General features: G+C 43.3%; 1 protein-coding gene across 4 annotated transcripts in view; it reads left to right on the forward strand.

Moving 5' to 3' along the window:
- The window catches only part of aralar1 (calcium-binding mitochondrial carrier protein aralar1), an 88,355-nt gene that overhangs the window by 34,860 nt on the left and 34,228 nt on the right, over positions 1-19,267 (forward strand). For all 4 annotated transcript variants that reach the window (XM_071593283.1, XM_071593285.1, XM_071593284.1 and 1 more), the window contains one exon: positions 9,762-9,821. In XM_071593283.1, coding sequence (XP_071449384.1) covers positions 9,762-9,821 — 60 coding nt within the window. The remainder of the gene's footprint in view (positions 1-9,761; positions 9,822-19,267) is intronic.

The raw sequence follows: 19,267 nt of genomic DNA on the forward strand, positions 1-19,267 counted from the left end.
GAACTGCCTCCTTATTATTACCCTGGGCAAATGCGAATGTCACGCGTCTTCGGGTTCAATACTAGGTGAGCCCTACCCTCACCTATTGAACCAACACTCTTGCTGATAACTGTGGTTTTTAAAGGCTTTATGAGATTTGGTGTCAAAGCTCCTAGACCAGAGTGGCTGCACGGAATGTCGTGCAGAGCACGTGGCGGCGCACTCCAAATGACTTAGCGTCGTGAACGTGTAATTCAGTGTTTAACTACTCCCAGGTGTGTGAGATTCGCGTGGAAATTTTATCACGGAGGCCACGTTTTGTGATGCAACGAACAGCGAGGGACTTGCAATCGGCCGTGGCAACTCCTAACCCCCCTACCCCCACGCCCCCGCCCTTTCGCACCCTGCGCAGCTGTGAAAAAGGAGGGAAGAATACCGAATTGATCTTTAAGGCATGATGGTAGTCGCATATTATGTTGAAATTCGATTTTTGATGTTTCTTGTGTGCTTAATGGGACAAAACCAATCCTTTTTCCTTTTTATTCGTGCGTGTAATTTCTCACGATTGGCGGCCATTGAGTTGGGGGCGCGGAGAGGGCCTCGAATAAGCCGCCTTCATGTGAACCTCACGCGCGGTCTAAGAGGGGGGGATCCTCAGATTGAACACCGGCGACCTACGCTTCGCTTGTGTTGTTTTATTTGGGTGTTACGTGTTTATTATGACAAAAATATGAAAAGTGTGGGAGTCGACCGGTTAGGGATTCTTAGCATTCTTCTGGAAACTCCTCACCGTAATAAAAGTTAATTCTCATCTTATCTTCTTTTACTAGAATCTAATTGTCTTCAGGAAATTAGTATCGCTATAGTCCGAGGAAAAGTTGCTGTCGACAGTAAATATCTGTGACGCACCGCACAGAAGATCTTTGCGACGACAGTTCGTAATCTCTTCATAATCAACGAGCTCCAGTCATGATTTAGGATTTTTCGTTGTTGTGTCGCGTAGCAATTGCCGGTAGTGGAGTTTCCGGAGGTGACCTCAAGAGGTCGAAACACCATAGGAAAAATAGATTTGTTGATAAACATAAATGTATGTTTTCATGCATTTAAATATTTACATGCCAAGAGTCTGCCGCTCAACCCATATCCTTGCTTAATTTTCTTTAGCGTCTTCAGTTTTGTGACATAAGTTTTCATCGAGAGATTCGAAGTGAAAATCTTCCCCATTCTTAAGAGCCTTGGACTTACCTATTCTCCCGCCCAGAAAGATTCCGAGAACGAGCGTTGAAGCCTTCAAAATCGTCATCAAATCCTTTGCGAATGCACTTAAAGTTCGTTTTTGATTATTTTTGTTTCTCAGAATATTTCCTGTGGATCCAAATACGCCAAAAAATTGGACCAATCGAAACGAACTTTGCTTTCCTAGAACTTGAAAAACGTGGCTTTTTTTGGCAAATTTGGCAAATAATTGACTTTTTTGAGTAGCTAAAAAATGTTCAGCGGGTCAAAATTTGATAACATTCCTCAAAATCACCTGAAAATGTCATTATTCTTTTCTCTATACCTCCACGGAAATCCGAATAAGATATAGTTCCAACATAAATACGACTCGTGCCCGGCCCTTTTCAATCGTAGCCCTTGGTGCACGGCGTCAGGTGGACTCCCTGCGCGTGGGGTCTCCATGGGTCATCAGGGAGATAAATAAGCCTATGGCCCTAATGGTGGCCCGGACTCGGGTGTGTCTTTTGGGCCGCAAGGAGGGAAGCACAAGTTATACTGAGAAATAGACTTTGCAGATGAGGGTCCATCATTGCGTTGCTTCATCCGTTGCCCCGTTGGAACATTCGTGCACTCACAATGTCACGTTGCTAGTCTTGAGCATCTCTTTGCAGATGGGCACGCTAGACTCCAACGCACGGAGCGCATTTCTATGAATAGCTATTTGCATTATTCCGACCGAAGGCGTGATTACTAACGATCAGACTCATTTGTCGCAGTTTGGGAAACGATTCCCATTTACGAGGGTGATCTCATAAGTACCCAGCCTAACATCAAGATCGTGGTATTTGTTTGAAAAATATCCCTGTGTTAGGAAGTATTCAATCTATAAAGCTTATGTTTCAAGTTTGGAGACACCATGTTGTTCACTATTTGTTTGGCAGCCATCAATAGTGAACGTTGTCAGCGAATTTGTGAAAATGGAAAAATATGGGTTATCGTTATGGGATACAATACTTTTATTTGAAAGGCCTCAGCCCAACCAATGTAAAATCTGAGCTGGATTCTACTCTGGGTGAGTCTGCTCCTTCGTTTACAACAGTAAAATAATAGGTAGCAAAGTTTAAACGAGGTCGCACGAGCTGTGAAGACGAGCATCGCATTGATCGACCAAATGAGGTGACGACTCCAGAAACGGTGAAGAAAATCCACAAAGTGATACTGGATCATCGTCAACTGAAAGTGTGCGAGCCAGAACACATAGTAGGCATTTCAAAAAGTGTGGTACATCGCATATTCACTGAAAATTTTGACATGAGAAAGCTGTGTGGTGGATGGGTGCCGCGTTTGCTCACACTCGAGCAAAACCAGTGTCGTGAAGAAGTTTCTATTGAGTGTTTAGCAAAGTTTCACTGCAACAAAGCAGAATTTTTACGCCGTTTCATAACCATGGATGAAACACGAGTCCATTACTTCACACTCGAGACAAAAGAGCAATCGAAACAATGGATTCCAAAGGGAGAACTGCCTCCAAAGAAGGAGAAGACCGTTTCCTCTGTAGGCAAGGTCATGGCATCGGTTTTTTGGGATAATTTTCGTTGACTACATTGAAAAAGGAAAAACTATCAACGGCGAGTATTATGCGAACTTATTGCAACGTTTGAGCGAAGAAATCAAGCAAAAGCGGCCGCATTTGGCTAAGAAGAAAGGACTATTATTTTCTGTTCGCAAACTTGAAAAAATGGCTCGGTGGTCAAAGATTTTCCAACCGTGAAGAAGTGATGTCGAGTGCAGTTGATGGCTATTTTGAGGAGCTAGATAGTTCTTAAAATGAAAATGGTATCGAACGCATTAAAAATCGCTGGGAAAAGTGTATAGAGCTGAAAGGAGATTATGTTGAAAAATAAATACATATTTTCCAAAAAAAATTTTTTTTTTTTTTTCTTTGTTGGGTCGGGTACTTATGGGACCACCCTCGTACATGAATCCAAACAGCAGTCATCCATGTTAGTCTGTAATTTGGCGGCGTCTTGGCAGACCTCTTTCTTTAAGAGAAACGAGAGTAATGTTGAAAGTTCACGGTCAAGTGCTGGGCCCACCGACGGTTAATTTAGCATCTCGGGGCTGACTGTTAAAACCGCTCTTCCAAAATATTCGGGTCCAATTCGAATTTCGTGTGAGCGACTTAAGAGGAAGGGGTCCACCCTTGGGACCAAACCTGGTTTAAAATATGTGCCACCGATGGAAGATTTGGGATAAGGATTCAGAGGGGGCCCCGCAGAGCTTCCTTGAGTTACCCATGCGAGGGTGAATGCGTCCGAGACTAAATTGTGTTAGATGACGATTGGCAGCAAAATAATTATCCTTGTGAGCGCTATTGAATTCCATTCCGAGGTCTTGGGTGCGCTGGGTAAGCTTTTCATCGGAAGATTTTCATTATAACTATGTCACTATCAGGTTTTTTGTGCCTATCATTAACAAGTCTAGATGAATTGGAATAGGGAGGCGAGGGTATGGTTGATTGGGGCCATGGATCCGAGATTTTTTTAAATGAAGCATGGTGTGAAACAAGGATACGTAGTGTCACCATGGCTGCCCAATGCTGTCGTGGACAGACGTGTGAGGGATGGATACAAGGACAAGGTTGGTGTACGGATTGCATATGCATCTGCTCCCGTCCTTCAAAAGTGTGGCGATGAAGTGCTGCTGGCTGAGAGCCCACAGGATTCAGAGATAGTCCTGCAGAGCTTCCTTGAGGTAACGCAGGCAGTGGAGATGTGGGTGATTGCGTCTAGCACTAAATTGTGCTAGATAAGAATAGCGGGGAAAATGATTGCTCAGCGAGACTGAACAGAGATAGCAGATAGAGAACAGGAAGACGGTTATGTATGTACGTCTTGGCAGAATGAGCGAGATGGTAGGGTTGATAATGAGGCAACGAAGGCGGAATAATTGTTGATAATAGGGGAAGTATGTTAAAAATGAATATAAATACTCTGCAAAATGCCGTGCACTGTTAATGCAATGCTGTCGACTGGAGGTGCATGTGCACAGTGCATGAAAGTGTCGTCCTCCTCCCCATATTATATTACTTGAAAGCGAAACTTGAGTGTATGCCAGGATAAGCATGAATGTCGGCTATATACTGGGTCACGAAATTATGTGGGTAGGGTGGAGCGATAATGGACAAGTTTGAAAGGAGAGTGCCAGGTTGGTTTGGTCATGTTGAGAGAGTGGTTGGAGGTAGCTACCCGACGCCGGGTTTCTCTCCACCCTCCCTCATTTCCCATCCGTCCCCAATGGCGCAAATGACCTCAGCTGTCGGTCGCCTCTCCTAAATAATACTACTACTAATACGAGAGCGGTTGGATATCACCAAACAGATGCTTGTGCGAGAGGCTAAATGGTTTTAAGAGGAAGGGACCGAGAAAGTCAAGGGTGAATGTGGTCGAAGAAGAAATTATTTCGAGAGATTGATTCCTTTCACGGCATAATATCAGACCTTTCCAGACACTGCCTACTCCGAAAGGGAGGATTGATGGATATGCATGAACAAATATATAATTCACAGAGGCTGAGGATGACTTCAGGTGACGTAGCCGAATCAATATAAATCAGTTTGGACGAGGATTTATTGGGGCAGTTTTCGAAAAGCGTTTATCTACGTAGATCTTACTATACTTTAGTGAAGCGTTCATCGGAATATAAATAACCTGTCGATTGATAGACGGAATTGAGTCAGGGGTCGGATTCAAGGAAACGTTTGCCCTCTAAAGTCCCAGGGGCATGTACTTTTGCGAGCCTCGCCATTTCGTGACCTTAGCACGGAGAGGATCTCGGGGGGCGTCGCTCGCGTGCCAGCTAAACGCTAAATATTCCATCATCCAGCGTTCAGTGACATCATTGATGCAATGTTTTCATCACTCACCGCCCGCGTCGCCAGTTGTGCGCGGAGAGTGATGAAAATTCACTCAGAATAACAAATTTCATCGATTGTGAATGCGTCAAATATTTTTGTATATGTAATGTGTCATGCCCCCCTCAGGCAACGGGCTCATTAATTCTTGTCTTCTCCGTGAGACGCTTTCGTGGTTAGTTTCTGGGCGAGGCCATGCATTTCCGGTCAAGGCCACTTGCGGGCTCGTCTCCATTGGCCCGCTGTGGGTGACGCGCGTTCCCCGTAAGATTGCCGTCGCAGGGCCACGCTAAAAGGAAGTCCAGCTCGCAGCGAGAGAATTTTCAGAGACGTCATCGCTTCGGTCGCTTGGTCAATGCATTGTTTAATAAATAAATTACGTTTTAATTGTTTTTAATCTCTCTCGAATTCAATTCGTGATTGATGGGGACGCACAAATCGGATTTGCGAATAAAGTTGGGTGCGTTATGCGACTGAGTGTTTGAACTCCGCGCGGGGGCCGGCATCTTCCACGAGAACCTCTGGCGTCACAAGGGAAGAAATTGGTCCACCTTAACCTGACGTGCAAATTTTGCACGCTCCAAGTATTTAGTGTGGGATGAGTTTTATCGCATCCTTTCAAATCAACTTTCCGGTTATTTCTGGGGCATCTAAATTTTTCAATTCACTTCAACCGCTCACGATTCTATCAACATGGGAGTTATGCCTGCGAATTGATGCACTATTTGTGTTCCCCAAACTTGATACGTGACTGGCATTATCGCACGGTTTGCCGTAAGAAGTTGAGGAATCTGATGGCCATTGGAAATGGATGGATCGTTGACGATGGTCGTCCACTTCTCGGTTCTTCATCGGTCGAGGTTTGTCCAGACTTGAAGCGGTTGTACACCAACAAAAACACTGTGTCCCACTCACAGATTTATTGCCGATTGCCTCTTGAATCATTGCATAAGTTTCAGTTGTGCTTTTAGCGAGGTTAAAACAAAAATCAATGCACACGCGCTACATGTCGAACACCTTCATTCTCACTTAACCCAAGAATTTGTGCGGGAAGCTCAGACAAGAATCGCTGTTGTGCCTAGAAAAGTTTGCTTTCAGGCCACGAGTAAGGCGGTATAATACTTCTCACAGACGCCGCTAGAAGGTGACATTTTACTGATTGTGATCCGTCAAGCAGTTCGCGCGTGTAAAGACCAGTCTCATCTTTTTTCGCACATATTTGCAATCATATATGCATTTCACACTTTATTCCACTGTCCGCAATTGATTCATACCGAACGTATAAGTATCTGAAGAGGTTCGCAACTTCGTTTCTCGCAAAAGGGTTCATTGGTCATTTAGTTTTTCGAAGGAATGAAGGAGTAAAACCTATAGGAATACAAGGATATCGTGACAGTAGATGAATTTTGAAAACTGACGAATGCAAAATAATATGAAAATGCATTAATTTGAGATTATGCATAAGGAATCCATGTTGCAATAGAAATAAATGATTCTAAATTGTCGTTTGATAGCATAAATTCAATTCTATTTTCCAAATTAAATTGCAATATCGGGTATCTCCAAATATAAATGTGCTCTGTTCGGATTATCCTTATCTCTTAAAGTTGCAAGATGACAAATTGGTCGACATATCCACTGTAAAACAAACCAAAACTAGTGCTAATTATTTACCCGTGGATATTGACTGCATATTGAGCCCCTGGCTTCGTCTTACGATCAGAAATTGGAAGCCAAATGTTAATTCTTTTCGAGAGGATAGAAAGACGCTTCAATATTATTCGTTGTATTAGTGGTATTCATTGGTTATGCATATTTTATCTTATGTGGTAGATGTTTTTACTGGCTGTATAAATAATGGAGAAGTAGTGCGCTTTCTTACTGATATTCAGTTCACTAATTGCTGAATGCCCTTTCACCTCGCCCTTGTTGCCATCACCTTGCTTCAAGTGAGTGGGTGAGAGTGAGTGGTTATTTTCTCAAATTCAGATGATTTTAACATCTTGATCGAGGAAAATATTTTTGAAACCCCACGAAGGGACGTACGTTTCACTTCGGTTAATTGTAATTTGCCGAAGAAAATCGGGAATCGAATTCCATTCGATGCATCAAAAGAAGTCATGGTCCAATGAGAGACTTCTGGATCCAAATGAAAGAATACCCTCGGAGACAACTTGCCGCACTCCTTTTGAGATGACTCATGTTCTTAATTAAATCCGAGTTGTGTTGCGAATTATTAGCATTCAATGATTTGGCAGATGTGTAAATTTCCGCAATCACGAGTACTTTTTCAGAGGTTTTCATATTCGTCAAATTAGTGGAGAACAATGAAAATATGACGGCGCTTATCGCTCAGCCCAATCCGGAGAGATGTCGTCTGCGGTGTGATAATAAATTGGGCCTTTCGCGTAGTTATCGAATCTCAATTACTCGTAAAATATGAGCTCGTTTTTATTGCATTACTTTAATTGCGATCGATGATTGCTATCCCTCACCACTTCCCACAATTATCGATCTACATCAGCATTTGAAAACATGGGTGATGATCCTTATTTGTTCGATTTTATTTCACTGTGTACAGGTATAAAAGGAGCTCACTCATGCATTTATAGCGGCGAGGGTTGAAATTATATATTTGTTGATTCTCGCATGTTGTGCGCCTGTGAGAATACGCAAATGAATGTGAAGGCACCAATCCATGGGGGCTTGGTGTCTGTTTATTAGCGCGCCAGCGCCAAATTTTTGCTAAACCATCTGTTTCGGAATCTCGAATGAGAAAAAAAACAGCAAAAGTCTAAAAAAAATATCAACTGGTTAATAAAAATAAATTCTGGCTTTTGATCACCAAGCGATCACTTTTTGACGATTAGAAATTACCTCGATTTGATTTTTTAACACCGACCTTTTTCGTTAAAAGTTCGAATATGCCTTTCTCTGGCTGAAAAGCAATTCACACAGATCCAATCCTTGAATTGATATGTTAATTTACCCACAGAGTCGGTGTTTATTTAATGCCGGAAGTAAAGAATTTATTGCTTTACTGTTGCATCCAGCTATTTTGCTCCGTACTGCTACAACGTGTTATTATTTACGTATCGCAATCCGGTAAAGAACACTTAAACGCCGGTGCTCTTATTGTTACTGCCAAGTATTTTGGCATGGCTTCCATCTTTTGAAAGATAAAAATCATCTCAAAATATATTTGAACTCGGTTTTATCGCGCTCTATCGAAGGAGTGCAACTAAGTTGTTTTTCTGCGGCTCTGTAGTAATATGGAAACGCAATGATTCAAAGCCTGGTGGTATACTTCCCCCGTTGCCAACGTGTTCGTAACTTGTGACATCACTCTTGTCTTTCACCAATGTGTTCTAGTTTAAGTTATAGAATCACCGTGAAAAGATAATATCTAGGAAATACTGAATTTTTAATGGATTGGAAATGGATGTTGACTGCGGGGGCATGGTGGTTTCTGGTGAAGGGGCAAGTGAATTGTCCCCGTGATGTTTTGTGCTTCTGGGGACGTATGTGTCATGTCACGGGTTAGTTAATCTCCTGATATTTTGGGCGTATCTAAGCCTCAGCGGAGAAGGAAGTGTCTACCGGAATTTATTTTTTTTACAAAAAGATCACGTGTTGTGGAAACTGCAGGACCTTTTGCAGCCACGACAGGATTACGTCTTTCCCATTGCCACCGTGAACTGGATCATGAATTCAATGCTCTCAGGCTCAGCATTGTGAAAATTCACGGCCCCTGGATGAGTGAAATTTATACATTGTCCATCCCAAAAATAAGTGGAGTAAATCCGGGTAAAATAATTTATATATTGCAGATCAAAGTGGAAATCATTAAAATTCTTCACTATCACACCCTTGTGAACCGACGCACCTCTGGTAGTCATACTTCGCTTCCTGGAAGGCACCGACGGGAACCTCGTTCAGGCACCTCTTTGACGTTCCTAAATGGGTGCCTTTCAAGCTCCCTTGTATTCTTGGTATCAAAAAGAAGGCCGGTGGTGCCACATTGGGACTGTAGGAGGCGGCTGGGTCAGCGTTACCACCTTGTGCTTGGCCAGTTACTCGGTCACTAGGAAGGCGGTGTGGGACGGCGTGGCGCAGCCTCAAATCCACTCGGCAAACATCTCCTTCCTGCTGAAGCGTTGTTTGTTGCATTCATTTCCGCAGACTGTCGAGGACTTCTTCCACGCAAAACTTGCTGTTCACTCTCTTTGCATCGGAAAGGACGAACTCTCTACGGAGAACGCCTTTAGAGTCGAAAAAGACGATGAGCATCACTCTAAATATTTGTGGGACAGACTCTGTTCGTCTCCACAGTAAAAATGTTTCGGCACCGCTTCCGGCTTCGACGCTTGGGAGAAGGTAGCTGGTGATGTCAACTATGCGTCGAAGCCGAAAGTTATGCCGAAATACATTCATGGTGTTGATGCAAAAAGTTCACTCATTCAGTAATCAAGAACTGGAACGACCAGTTACTTCTAATTTTTGAAGGAGCCGGTGGGAATGTGAAAATGAAATCGAACGCTACATTTTAAAACTGATAAAAGGGCCTTGGTAGTATGTTTACATTTAGAAACACTTGTTTTATTTCATTTTGCAATGGTGAAACTGATTTTATCATCCTTTTCCTTTCCAGGGAGCCGCTGGCTATTTGAAGAGAGCTAAAACCGAGCGACTTCGAGAGATATTTAATAAGGTAAGGTTATTGCCTTAGGAACGCAACTTAGTGTTCCCATATCATCAACTTCCTCGTGCGGAAGGAGTGTGGATAGGCCTAGCTTCGGTGTGAGTTTTTTTTGTCGAATTAACTTTATTTAACCTGTTTGAAAGCATTTAACTGAACGTTAGATTAGGTTTTGTATTTTATCATGTGTTTTGGGTTTTGCTGCTTTGACACATTGCCAATACTTGTATGACACAGTACTGATGTGCATACAATCCTTGCTGTGCCATCCTGCGTATGGAGAGTATGGAAATGAAATATGTTTTTTGAATGGTCTATTCTAATGAGCATTAGCAGAATAAATTCCCTTAGTGTGCAATAACCACCTTCCTGGCCGACTTGTATTTCCGCTGGCATCTTTCGTTACATTTGTACTCAGCCCAACACGTTTATGGGTGCGAAAGTTTGCCGCCGAAAGCATTTTGACTCTTAATAAAGCCTTAAAGACTCGTGGTAAAGATGCTCAGCTTCTGGCCACTCCTTGGTGTTTCACTGGTCTCGGTGACAGCTTTAAAAGATCGACTCGATATTCACGTGCACACATTGAGTGCATCCGATGAAGGGAGGTGGGTGCTCGGTGAAACGCTAGGAGCGAATTACTTCCAGGACCTCGCTGATTGGCGGATGGGGTCAGCGGGCGGTCTCCCTTCACACTCGATCGCCGAGCTGCTCCAGCTGCTGCGTTTAGTTCGACCGAATGGACCCATTCATTGTGCTCTGATGGTGCTAATTGGAATAATTTGAAGGTTGTCAGCGGTCACTATTGGCCAAGTAACAGTTGGGACACGTTGCTTCAAAGTTTGCTTTTGCTTGCCTTAATTTGTGCTAATTTTTTGTGTAAACCGGCCGAGCTAACTTTGACTACTAACCAATTGGTTTGCCCCAATGTGTGTTCGAATTGGAGTAAAAGTGCCAATGTGTGGTCGCGCCCTCACATCCGCGTCCCTGCGTTGAGTATTGGTATCTAGATGCGAGTCGTGCCCAAACTTCTTGTGCGCGCTGCGTGCCAGGTAAGTGATTAAAAAAAAAAGCGTAGGATGGTCCGAGCGAGAAGTCAAGACTCAGCCACGCGTGCGTTTTTGAATCGCATGCCATCCCGTCGTCAATGGCAGCCGAGCATTTAATGTGTTCGACGTATAATTTCAAACTAGAGACTTGATGCTCCCCCGATAGCTTCTCGTCGGCTGGGCCGAAGGACCAGCTGGCTCTCATGAGGACCGGAGGTTGACCACCTCGGTCTCTCTGCTGCCTCATTGGTTTTGAATGGGAGGCAGCGCGCCAAGTAATTAGGGGAACAGTGCATGTTGGACCTTTGGGAAATCAACGCTCTCTTATTTTGATTTTGGATCATCCTAGTTAGATGCTTTCTCATTTGCGAGAAGTAAATTAATTTAGGTTTCAAAGGCCAAAGGGTGTCAATGAGGGACATTTAGTTATTATGTAAAAATCTCTCCTAGGGAATAGCTTGAAAAAATCCGTGCAGGAGTGAAGTAACACCCGAGAAACAGGCATTCTTTCAGAAAAGGAAACAATTAACTCTCTCGGCGTAAAATAAATATGGAATCTAGCTCTGAAAGTTATCAGTTCCAAGACAACAAAAATGAATTTACATAAAACTGTCTAGATGTTGTATGCTATTCAGTGAAAGTAGAAGCATAGACACCTCTGATAAAGAAGTTAAATGGTACTTAAATTGCCATGTAATAGATATACCATTGAATACATAGCAAACTAAATTGTTTTTTTTCCGTTTATTTTGCCCAATATGAATTAAGTGACTCCGATAAGCAGTTTTAGTAAATTTTCCATGTTAAACTTTTGAAGCCAACCTCCACGCAGGTTCACCCACACAGAAGCACTACATAGAGCATGCCGTAAACTAATTTTATTGAAATGCCATTCAGATCCGTTTGCTTTCGTCCCTTCCGTTATTTATCGGTTTACATAATTTTGCCAGGTCACCATGAATAGGCGGCTAGTGCCGTAGAACTACTACGATCAGAGTGAATTCAGCCGCGATGAAACCTGGATTCCGAACCGGAGGATTGGTCGTCTGCGGTACTCTCTTGATGTGACGATTCGACTTGTCAATGGCTCATTGTGGAACTTTTCCACTCCCCTTTGGAGACTATCAATCGATTACATCGTCAGTGCGTAGATACGCGCGTTGACGCATGCATGTGAACATTCCTATTAGTTTCAGTAATTGAAATGCTGCGCATTCATTCTTTGAATATCGTGAAATATTTTCGATATAGTTGCAATGTGAAATCTAATATCTCTGTCATGGAAATGCTGCTGTAAAGAAATGTCTATGCCTTTTACTTGCCATCGATATGGAGTCCAGAAATAACTGGCCGTGGAGTATTTGATAGGCCCCCTCTACACAGTGAATTTATGACTTTTAAGAGGCCCTCATACACTTGCGTATAACGTCAATCAATTGCTCTGCGGTTAAGTGGCAGTTGTTGACACTCAACCTCTTCATAAATAAATCAGAATTTAATATTTAATGGGGAATCGATTGAATTCAATCATTTGTGGAAATCCCGACGATGAAGAATGTACATGAAAACTTAAATCACGTGTTTGTTTATTCGTTGGAATTATTTCTTCTCCTCATAATGCAAATTTATGCCAGAACGGGGATCGAGATGGTGCGGTGGCTACTGGCTTCCCACCCAGAGGGCCCGGGTTCAAATCCCGGCGGTGTTGAATATTTTTCAGAGGTATCTCTATCCCTACTTGAGGTGCTTTGTGGAGGGCTCTTAGAGTGAGTACGCCGTCCGTCGGATGGGACGTTAAGCTGCGGACCACTTGGCGCCTTTCGTAAAGAGTAGGCTAATGCCGACGCCGGGTTTCTCTCCACCCTTCATCCTTTCCTGTCCATCCCCTATGGCGCAAATGACCTCAGCTGTCGGTCGCCTCCCCTAAATACTACTACTACTTGTGCCAGAACCCAGCGAAGGCCAAACAGTAGACGTACTGCTTTCGGAGCAGATAATATTAAACGGTGGAATTGAAATTGATTAGAGGTAGCCTACTGGGATTTTAGTGAATTTGTTGATGAATAATTAATATTTAAATAAGTACTCCGCAAGAAACATTTCTTTTCAACAGACCTCAACGAGGGTCGGAAGCGACACAAGCACACGCCCGTGCGTAAGAAGTAAGTCGTTTGACTCAGCGGTCGAGGGCGTGCTCCTCCCCCAACTCGCTGGCTGGCCGGGCGACGAGACGAGCCATGTTTCGCTCCGGACGCGCTCTCGTGGGAGGAAAGAGTGAGGCTCTTTGTTGGTCTTAATGGTGAAATCGGGCCTTGGGAGTAATTGGGGGCTCCCGTTCAGGATTCCAGGAAAACGATCCATGCTCTCTTCCAGCAGGCCCGCCCGCGTGCTGGAGGACCAGAGAGAGACATTGACCCAGAAAGTGAGTGCAGAATAAATAAAGCCTTGGCACGCCGATGCCAATTCCTTTGTCATTGACGCGAAGGACTCTAGTTGCGCGTTCTTTCGATTAGTTGAGACCACAGTCCTCGGCAGTTTTAAGTCCTATAGTCTATAGCTATAACATAATTCCTTTGTTTTGTAGGTGGCCTGAGTTTTGTTAGATTGTTTAAGACTAATTTTCGGTAACTATTACGCCATCGCCCAGGTACCTATTAAATGTGTCTAGTCATTCACTGAGGACATGGAATTTTAGGTTTTATTCTCCAGCTTTCGAGCCATAATTTATATTGGTCGCGGTATATGGCATGCATACCACATGCAGCATGCGAAGATTCGGGCGGCGAAACCCTCAGCCGAACGATTTCGAGAGTCCACCATTTTGAAATTGAAACTGAATTATATCCGTTGGTTAAAATTGAAAATGCTTTTTGGGAAGCCTTTAAAAAAGGAGATATTGATGACGGGGACGTGTTTTTAAGTCTCAGTAATGAGAATAGAAAACACTTTAATAAGGCTCCAAAGTTGGTCGCTGAAGGGGGCACATACAGGGTTCGTCCGGAAAATAAGTGTACTGACTCCTGGGCTGGGCGCGCCGCTCCAGGCGCGCCCAGCACCGCTCGGAGCAGCGTTATTCCATCAAATTTGCGGTAAAGCTTGGGAAATCGTCTACCGAAACTGTCGGTATGATTAACCAGGCTTACGGGGAGTCAGCCATGTCCAGAAACATGATCTTTCGGTGGCACAAGATGTTCGTGGAGGGCAGAGAAGACGTCGACGACGAGTCTTCGAGAGGTTCTCGATGATGCCTTCGCGGGAGCGTTCCAGGAATGGGAACGCCGCTGGAACAAGTGTATCGACTCACAAGGGTCCTATTTTGAGGAATATTAGCTTAAGATATGTAAAAGTGTAATAAATTTTTTTCCTGAGCTCAGTACACTTATTTTCCGGACGAACCCTGTAGGCGTGGATTGAAGGCTTAATTGAGCTGTAAGCGTGGAGGACGATGGGTAAATTAGTCAGGGAAGGAAGGCAAGCGAAGTGATAGTAGGCGTGTTAGGGGTAGGGGATAAAGAGGATAATTACAATTGCAAGGCAGGGAGGGGAATGGAGGGAATATTGAGAAGCGACTGGTTGAAATTCTGCAATGGGGGAGTAGACTGGCATGTTGGACGAAATCACGGGGAATACAAATAGGTTTTTTGAGAAATGGAATCAAAGGAAAATTATCAAAAGTGATTTGGGAAACGGTGTATTGTAATGCATGCGTTTATGTTGGGCAGTGGTCGTGAAATACGCTTCGGTTTCTTAGAAAACCTCGCCGTTTTGAAATCTGTATCGACGTCCATCGAGGGCATAAATTCGACGGCTAAACACCTACTAATTTAAAATGTATTCAATAAAATGCGATTTTCACCGAATCAGAAGTTTATTCGGCGGGGATAGTCGATGGATGGCGGAATTGATAGTGGAGGGAAGGTTTGAGGTCTCTAAAGTCCGGCCTGTTTCATGCAGTAGGAAATGCATAAATTCAGCCCTGTCGAAAGGAATTGCCTAAGTCGATACTGTGGTAGTAAATTCTTGCAGGTATCAGGTCGAATCTCTCTTTTAAGATTGTGTATTACTATGGTGGCGACTCACTGTGTACGTATATGATGCTTCCTGAGCTCAGGCTTCGCAGGACAGACGTTTAAAACCCCAGCGCGATAAACAAACTAAAACCGCCCAATGGAAAAGGCCGGAACATAGGAGGACCTCGCTATGCACGCAGCAAACTCAATTGCTTGAAACCTCGAAGATGAAGGAAGTGATTCCCATTATTTAGGTGTTACTATTCATTTTTGCTGCTGTCGAAAATTAATCCCCGCACACATATTACGTGACGCAGCGCTATGAAAAGAAAACAATAAATTTTACCTGATCGAAATGAAAGGTGCAATGCATCCTCTCCCTCCCACCACTCCTTCTCCAAGAGTGTGATTGCCGTTCCGTATGCCGCTTCTCCCCATATGGGAGAAGGGGCTAATTGTGAAATATCACGTGCAAGTTGCTCGGGAGTTACCGGAAGAATTATGAAATAATTTCCCGAAAGGTAATCCGTGACTTACATATAACGTAGATTTGTTGTTATAGACGGAGGCCAAAAATGTAAAAAATTCCCATTCGTGGGACTTCCAATTGATTATGGGTCTACTAATCCGTCCATGGAAATCACATTCACTTTTCAAACGAATTGATTTTGAAGAGGACTCTTCTTTCGCACTCAGCGCGAGGCAATTATTGGAGCGATTTTGCCGTAAAATCAATAAAGGAATTAATGAAAAAATCGACTTATAATATTTGGGAGTAAGGAGAATAATCTCGGCTCTCCGTTTTGTCAAATGCTTTTACGAAGTCGTCCCCGTGGTGCAGAATATCGTAAAAGGCATGAAAGGAATGTAACATTTTTCTTCAAAATGACTAATGTCATTGAAAAAAAAACAAACTGGGGCAAATGAATTTAAGCTTCAAGATCGAATATTTTGTTAAAATGGACGTGCAGGCAACGACGCCTTTCTTTAGGCATTCAGGAAATCAGCATCACTGCCTCTTGATTGCTCTTCGACCTACGGCCTCCTATCGGAGCAGGTACTAGCCGAGTATGACCCACCCGCAGGATGACCGTCTCTGACGGTGGATAGATTTCTCAAACTCCCCGTGTGTTAGCAAGTTCGTGGTAGACCCCTTCCTTACGAATTTTCGCTCCCGGGCATCTCTGCTGGATTTTTCACATGCTGTCGATGGAGGGTTTCCCGTGGCGGCGGGTATTGAGTGCGAGTCACCCTGTATCCCAACTAAAGCCGACGGGTATGTCCATAGTCCCTCCGGTTTAATCCAGCGTGACGAGTGATGTGGGACGAAGCCTTCAGGACATGGCTGACTAGTCGATGGCACACAGCATGCGTGAATGATCATTGAAGCCTTCGTTATCTATGGTCGTGTGACCTTTGAACCCGCGGAGGAACGTTGAATGGCGAGCGATCCTTAAGCGCAGCTACTTTTCTGCCGCATATGCTCGAGCATTCCTGTTTCATCTGAGGACGTTACGTTTTCCATGTCATGGGTCCAAGTTCCTGGCGTTTGTTTTCCTAGAATCTCCTTTCGTGGTGGTAGAAGGGCCATCACTTCAGCGCTAACACACTATGCATCTCCCTGAGTCGCATTTTGATTCCATCATTCGTTGCCATCGCGATGCTTAATTCAGTGAAGTGTTAATTCATGGGTAAGTAATGGAAATACGATTCTTGGTTTTTATTCCTTCCATAAGCAATTCAAACCATTCTCATAATTTTTTCAAACCTCTCGAAAGGAAAATGTTTAAATCAGCAAGTATTTTCCCTTAATTGTCCTCGTTGTTTTTTAATTTAATTTTATAAATTCAAGCACGAAAAGATCGCTTATTTCGTTTCTCAGTCGTCTTATCACATTATGCGGGGCGGTTTCCGGCCCCCCGGGCTCAGGGAAAGAAATGCTGTCGTGGAAAGTGCCGTTTTATGATAATGGCAATGGGGTCAGAGTGATAAACGCACAGAAGTATGTGAAGGACTGCCATTATCTTTCTGTGGGGGAAGGGGGCATCGTGTATTCCGTACGCGTGTCGGCCATCAATTAGTAAAAGCTATAAAATGTTTGAGAAGTTAGTGTTTATCGCTTGTAAAACATGAATTAGTGCTTGAACCTTTTATCTTTAAGTTTTAAATCACGTCTAAGAGTTCTTGGACCAGGGTATCTATAAAAACCTTTGGCCTTCGTTTTCGGATCAGTGGGCAAACATTGATTTCATTTGTTTCATCTTGGTGTAATTGGTTGGGCTGGCTGGATGTAGCTATGTTTTATGTATGCACGAAATATTGCATGTGAGTGTCAGGTGTTGTATTTTCTGTATGCTCTTGCTGTGTGTCCTCAATCCATCATATCGTATGTACTAAAGTATAGCACTATTAAGTCAGCCCCCTTCTCTACATCAATTACAATTCTATAGAATACACTAGTAATTTAGCTTATCAATAAATATTTATTTCATAATATTCAGTATGCATTTAAACATGTAAACAATTAAATCATAACCGTTTTGTACGTGGTTTCAGCTCAAATTCTAAGACTTACAATTCAACAATTTAGGAGTATAAAAATCATTCACCTTGACCGGGAATCGAGCCCAGATCCCTCGATGTCCGGCCGAGTGCTTTAGGAAGTTAAGCTATCGAGGCGTCCTCCCACATCTGACGTTGCACGTACGATATTTCGTCACAACATCTTATTCTTTTAAAGCCTCCGAAATTTCGGAGTTTAATAAGACGTATTGCGGCAGTTTCTTGGAATTTTTCTAAGACTTCGTTGGAATTGATGCTACCGGGTATGGTACTATATTTTATAGGGAAAATAGATATATTTTGTCGCTGCTGGTCTCTCCTTGCTGAAGCTAGAGAGCCGTTCATTAATTGGACATACCTGTAGCTACGGACGGGCGTATTAGATGGACATACTCGTTAGTGCGACAATACATCCTCTCGCCTCTCGTGCGTTAGCGCCCGGATTGTGTTACTTCCGACACAACCGTCCCAGTTACGGCAATATCTATTCTATAGAAAGACACCCTGGTACACTTTCTACTCCACGTTGCTTACTGACCTCTATTGTGGCGCATCTGTCTTTTTGTGCTGGTGCGTAGTTTACATGCAGCTGAATTTCAGAAGTGCCATTGTAAGCCTGCGATTATGGTTTTTTTAATCGTTGTACGCGGCAGTTAGGCTTGCGCCGAGTTTAATTTAGCCTCCTTTTTTTCAGCCAGACGGCGAAGGATGCCAAAAAGCTCTTGTGGGGAGAGAAGGCTTATGGGAATGGGTGGCGGGAGTATATTAAAATAAACTCTGGATGGCACCACCGTTGCGGTGTGTCCCTTTACTCCTTAATAGCCAGCCTGAGGTTTCTTGGGTAATGATACGATCTCTTGAGTATTCTTCTGTTTTCGGGTCTTGTAGGCCGGTAGTATTTCATAGTGTTTTATGGGAGGAAGATCAGGGAGAAGGATTATTTTTTTCATTACTCGTTCATCGCTTAACCATCTGAAGACCAGCGAACCCCTTAATAATTCTTCGAATTCTTGAAATAATAATATGGAATACCCTATCATAGCCGCCCCAAGGGCTGTGGTTGTTGGGCGAGGTGTTTTGTGGACCCTCCTGGGTTTTTTCCCGCTAGTGCGAAGGCTTGCAAAGCAGCGGGGTACCCTGTGATCCAGTGAAATACGTGCACGAGTCTCTGGCGACAGTTTTTTATTTCCATAGATCTGTGTAGTCGGGCTCGACACTCAAGTTCTTAATGGTTGTCTGAAGACGAAAATACGATCAGGAGTGTGCAGTCCAAGTGATCGGGTAGAAGAAAGATGATACTTCGTCTTTCAGAAATTTCGAATTGGGGAAAATTCAATTGCATCGGGTCATTGCAGTTACGTTACGGGAGAATTTAAGCACATGCGAAAGATAGGTGGGAGGTGCACACAGTAATAAAATTTCAATTATGATAAACTTTCATTTTGGTCAGTCCATGTGTATCTAAAATTATTTTTTGCCAGCAATTTTAAAAAACAATCCTCGTATTAAATGAAATGAAGTGAGGCAAAAACACCTCACTAACAATAAGTTCTGTGTACAATGTTTAACCGAAGCAATTTAAGCATAAAATTTAGGAAATACAGTTCGGTAAAAGTTCACGAGGTACGAGATCATTCTTAACGGGATCTTATGTTTTCGAATTGTGGGCCATTACATTTTGTTATATCTGTTTGGGATGGCCATGTTCCAACACAAAAGCCACTTCGATGAATGGAGAAAGGGATTAAGTGGAAGTTGGTTTTCGGTCCTTGGTGAAAGGAACCGTTTCAGAGTTGGTGAAACAAACGACCTGTATGTATCTGTTTCGGCTAAAGTAAAA

Source organism: Hetaerina americana, unplaced genomic scaffold (genome assembly GCF_022747635.1).
Source record: "Hetaerina americana unplaced genomic scaffold, ioHetAmer1.1.p SCAF_54, whole genome shotgun sequence".
Classification (NCBI taxonomy): Eukaryota; Metazoa; Arthropoda; class Insecta; order Odonata; family Calopterygidae; genus Hetaerina; species Hetaerina americana.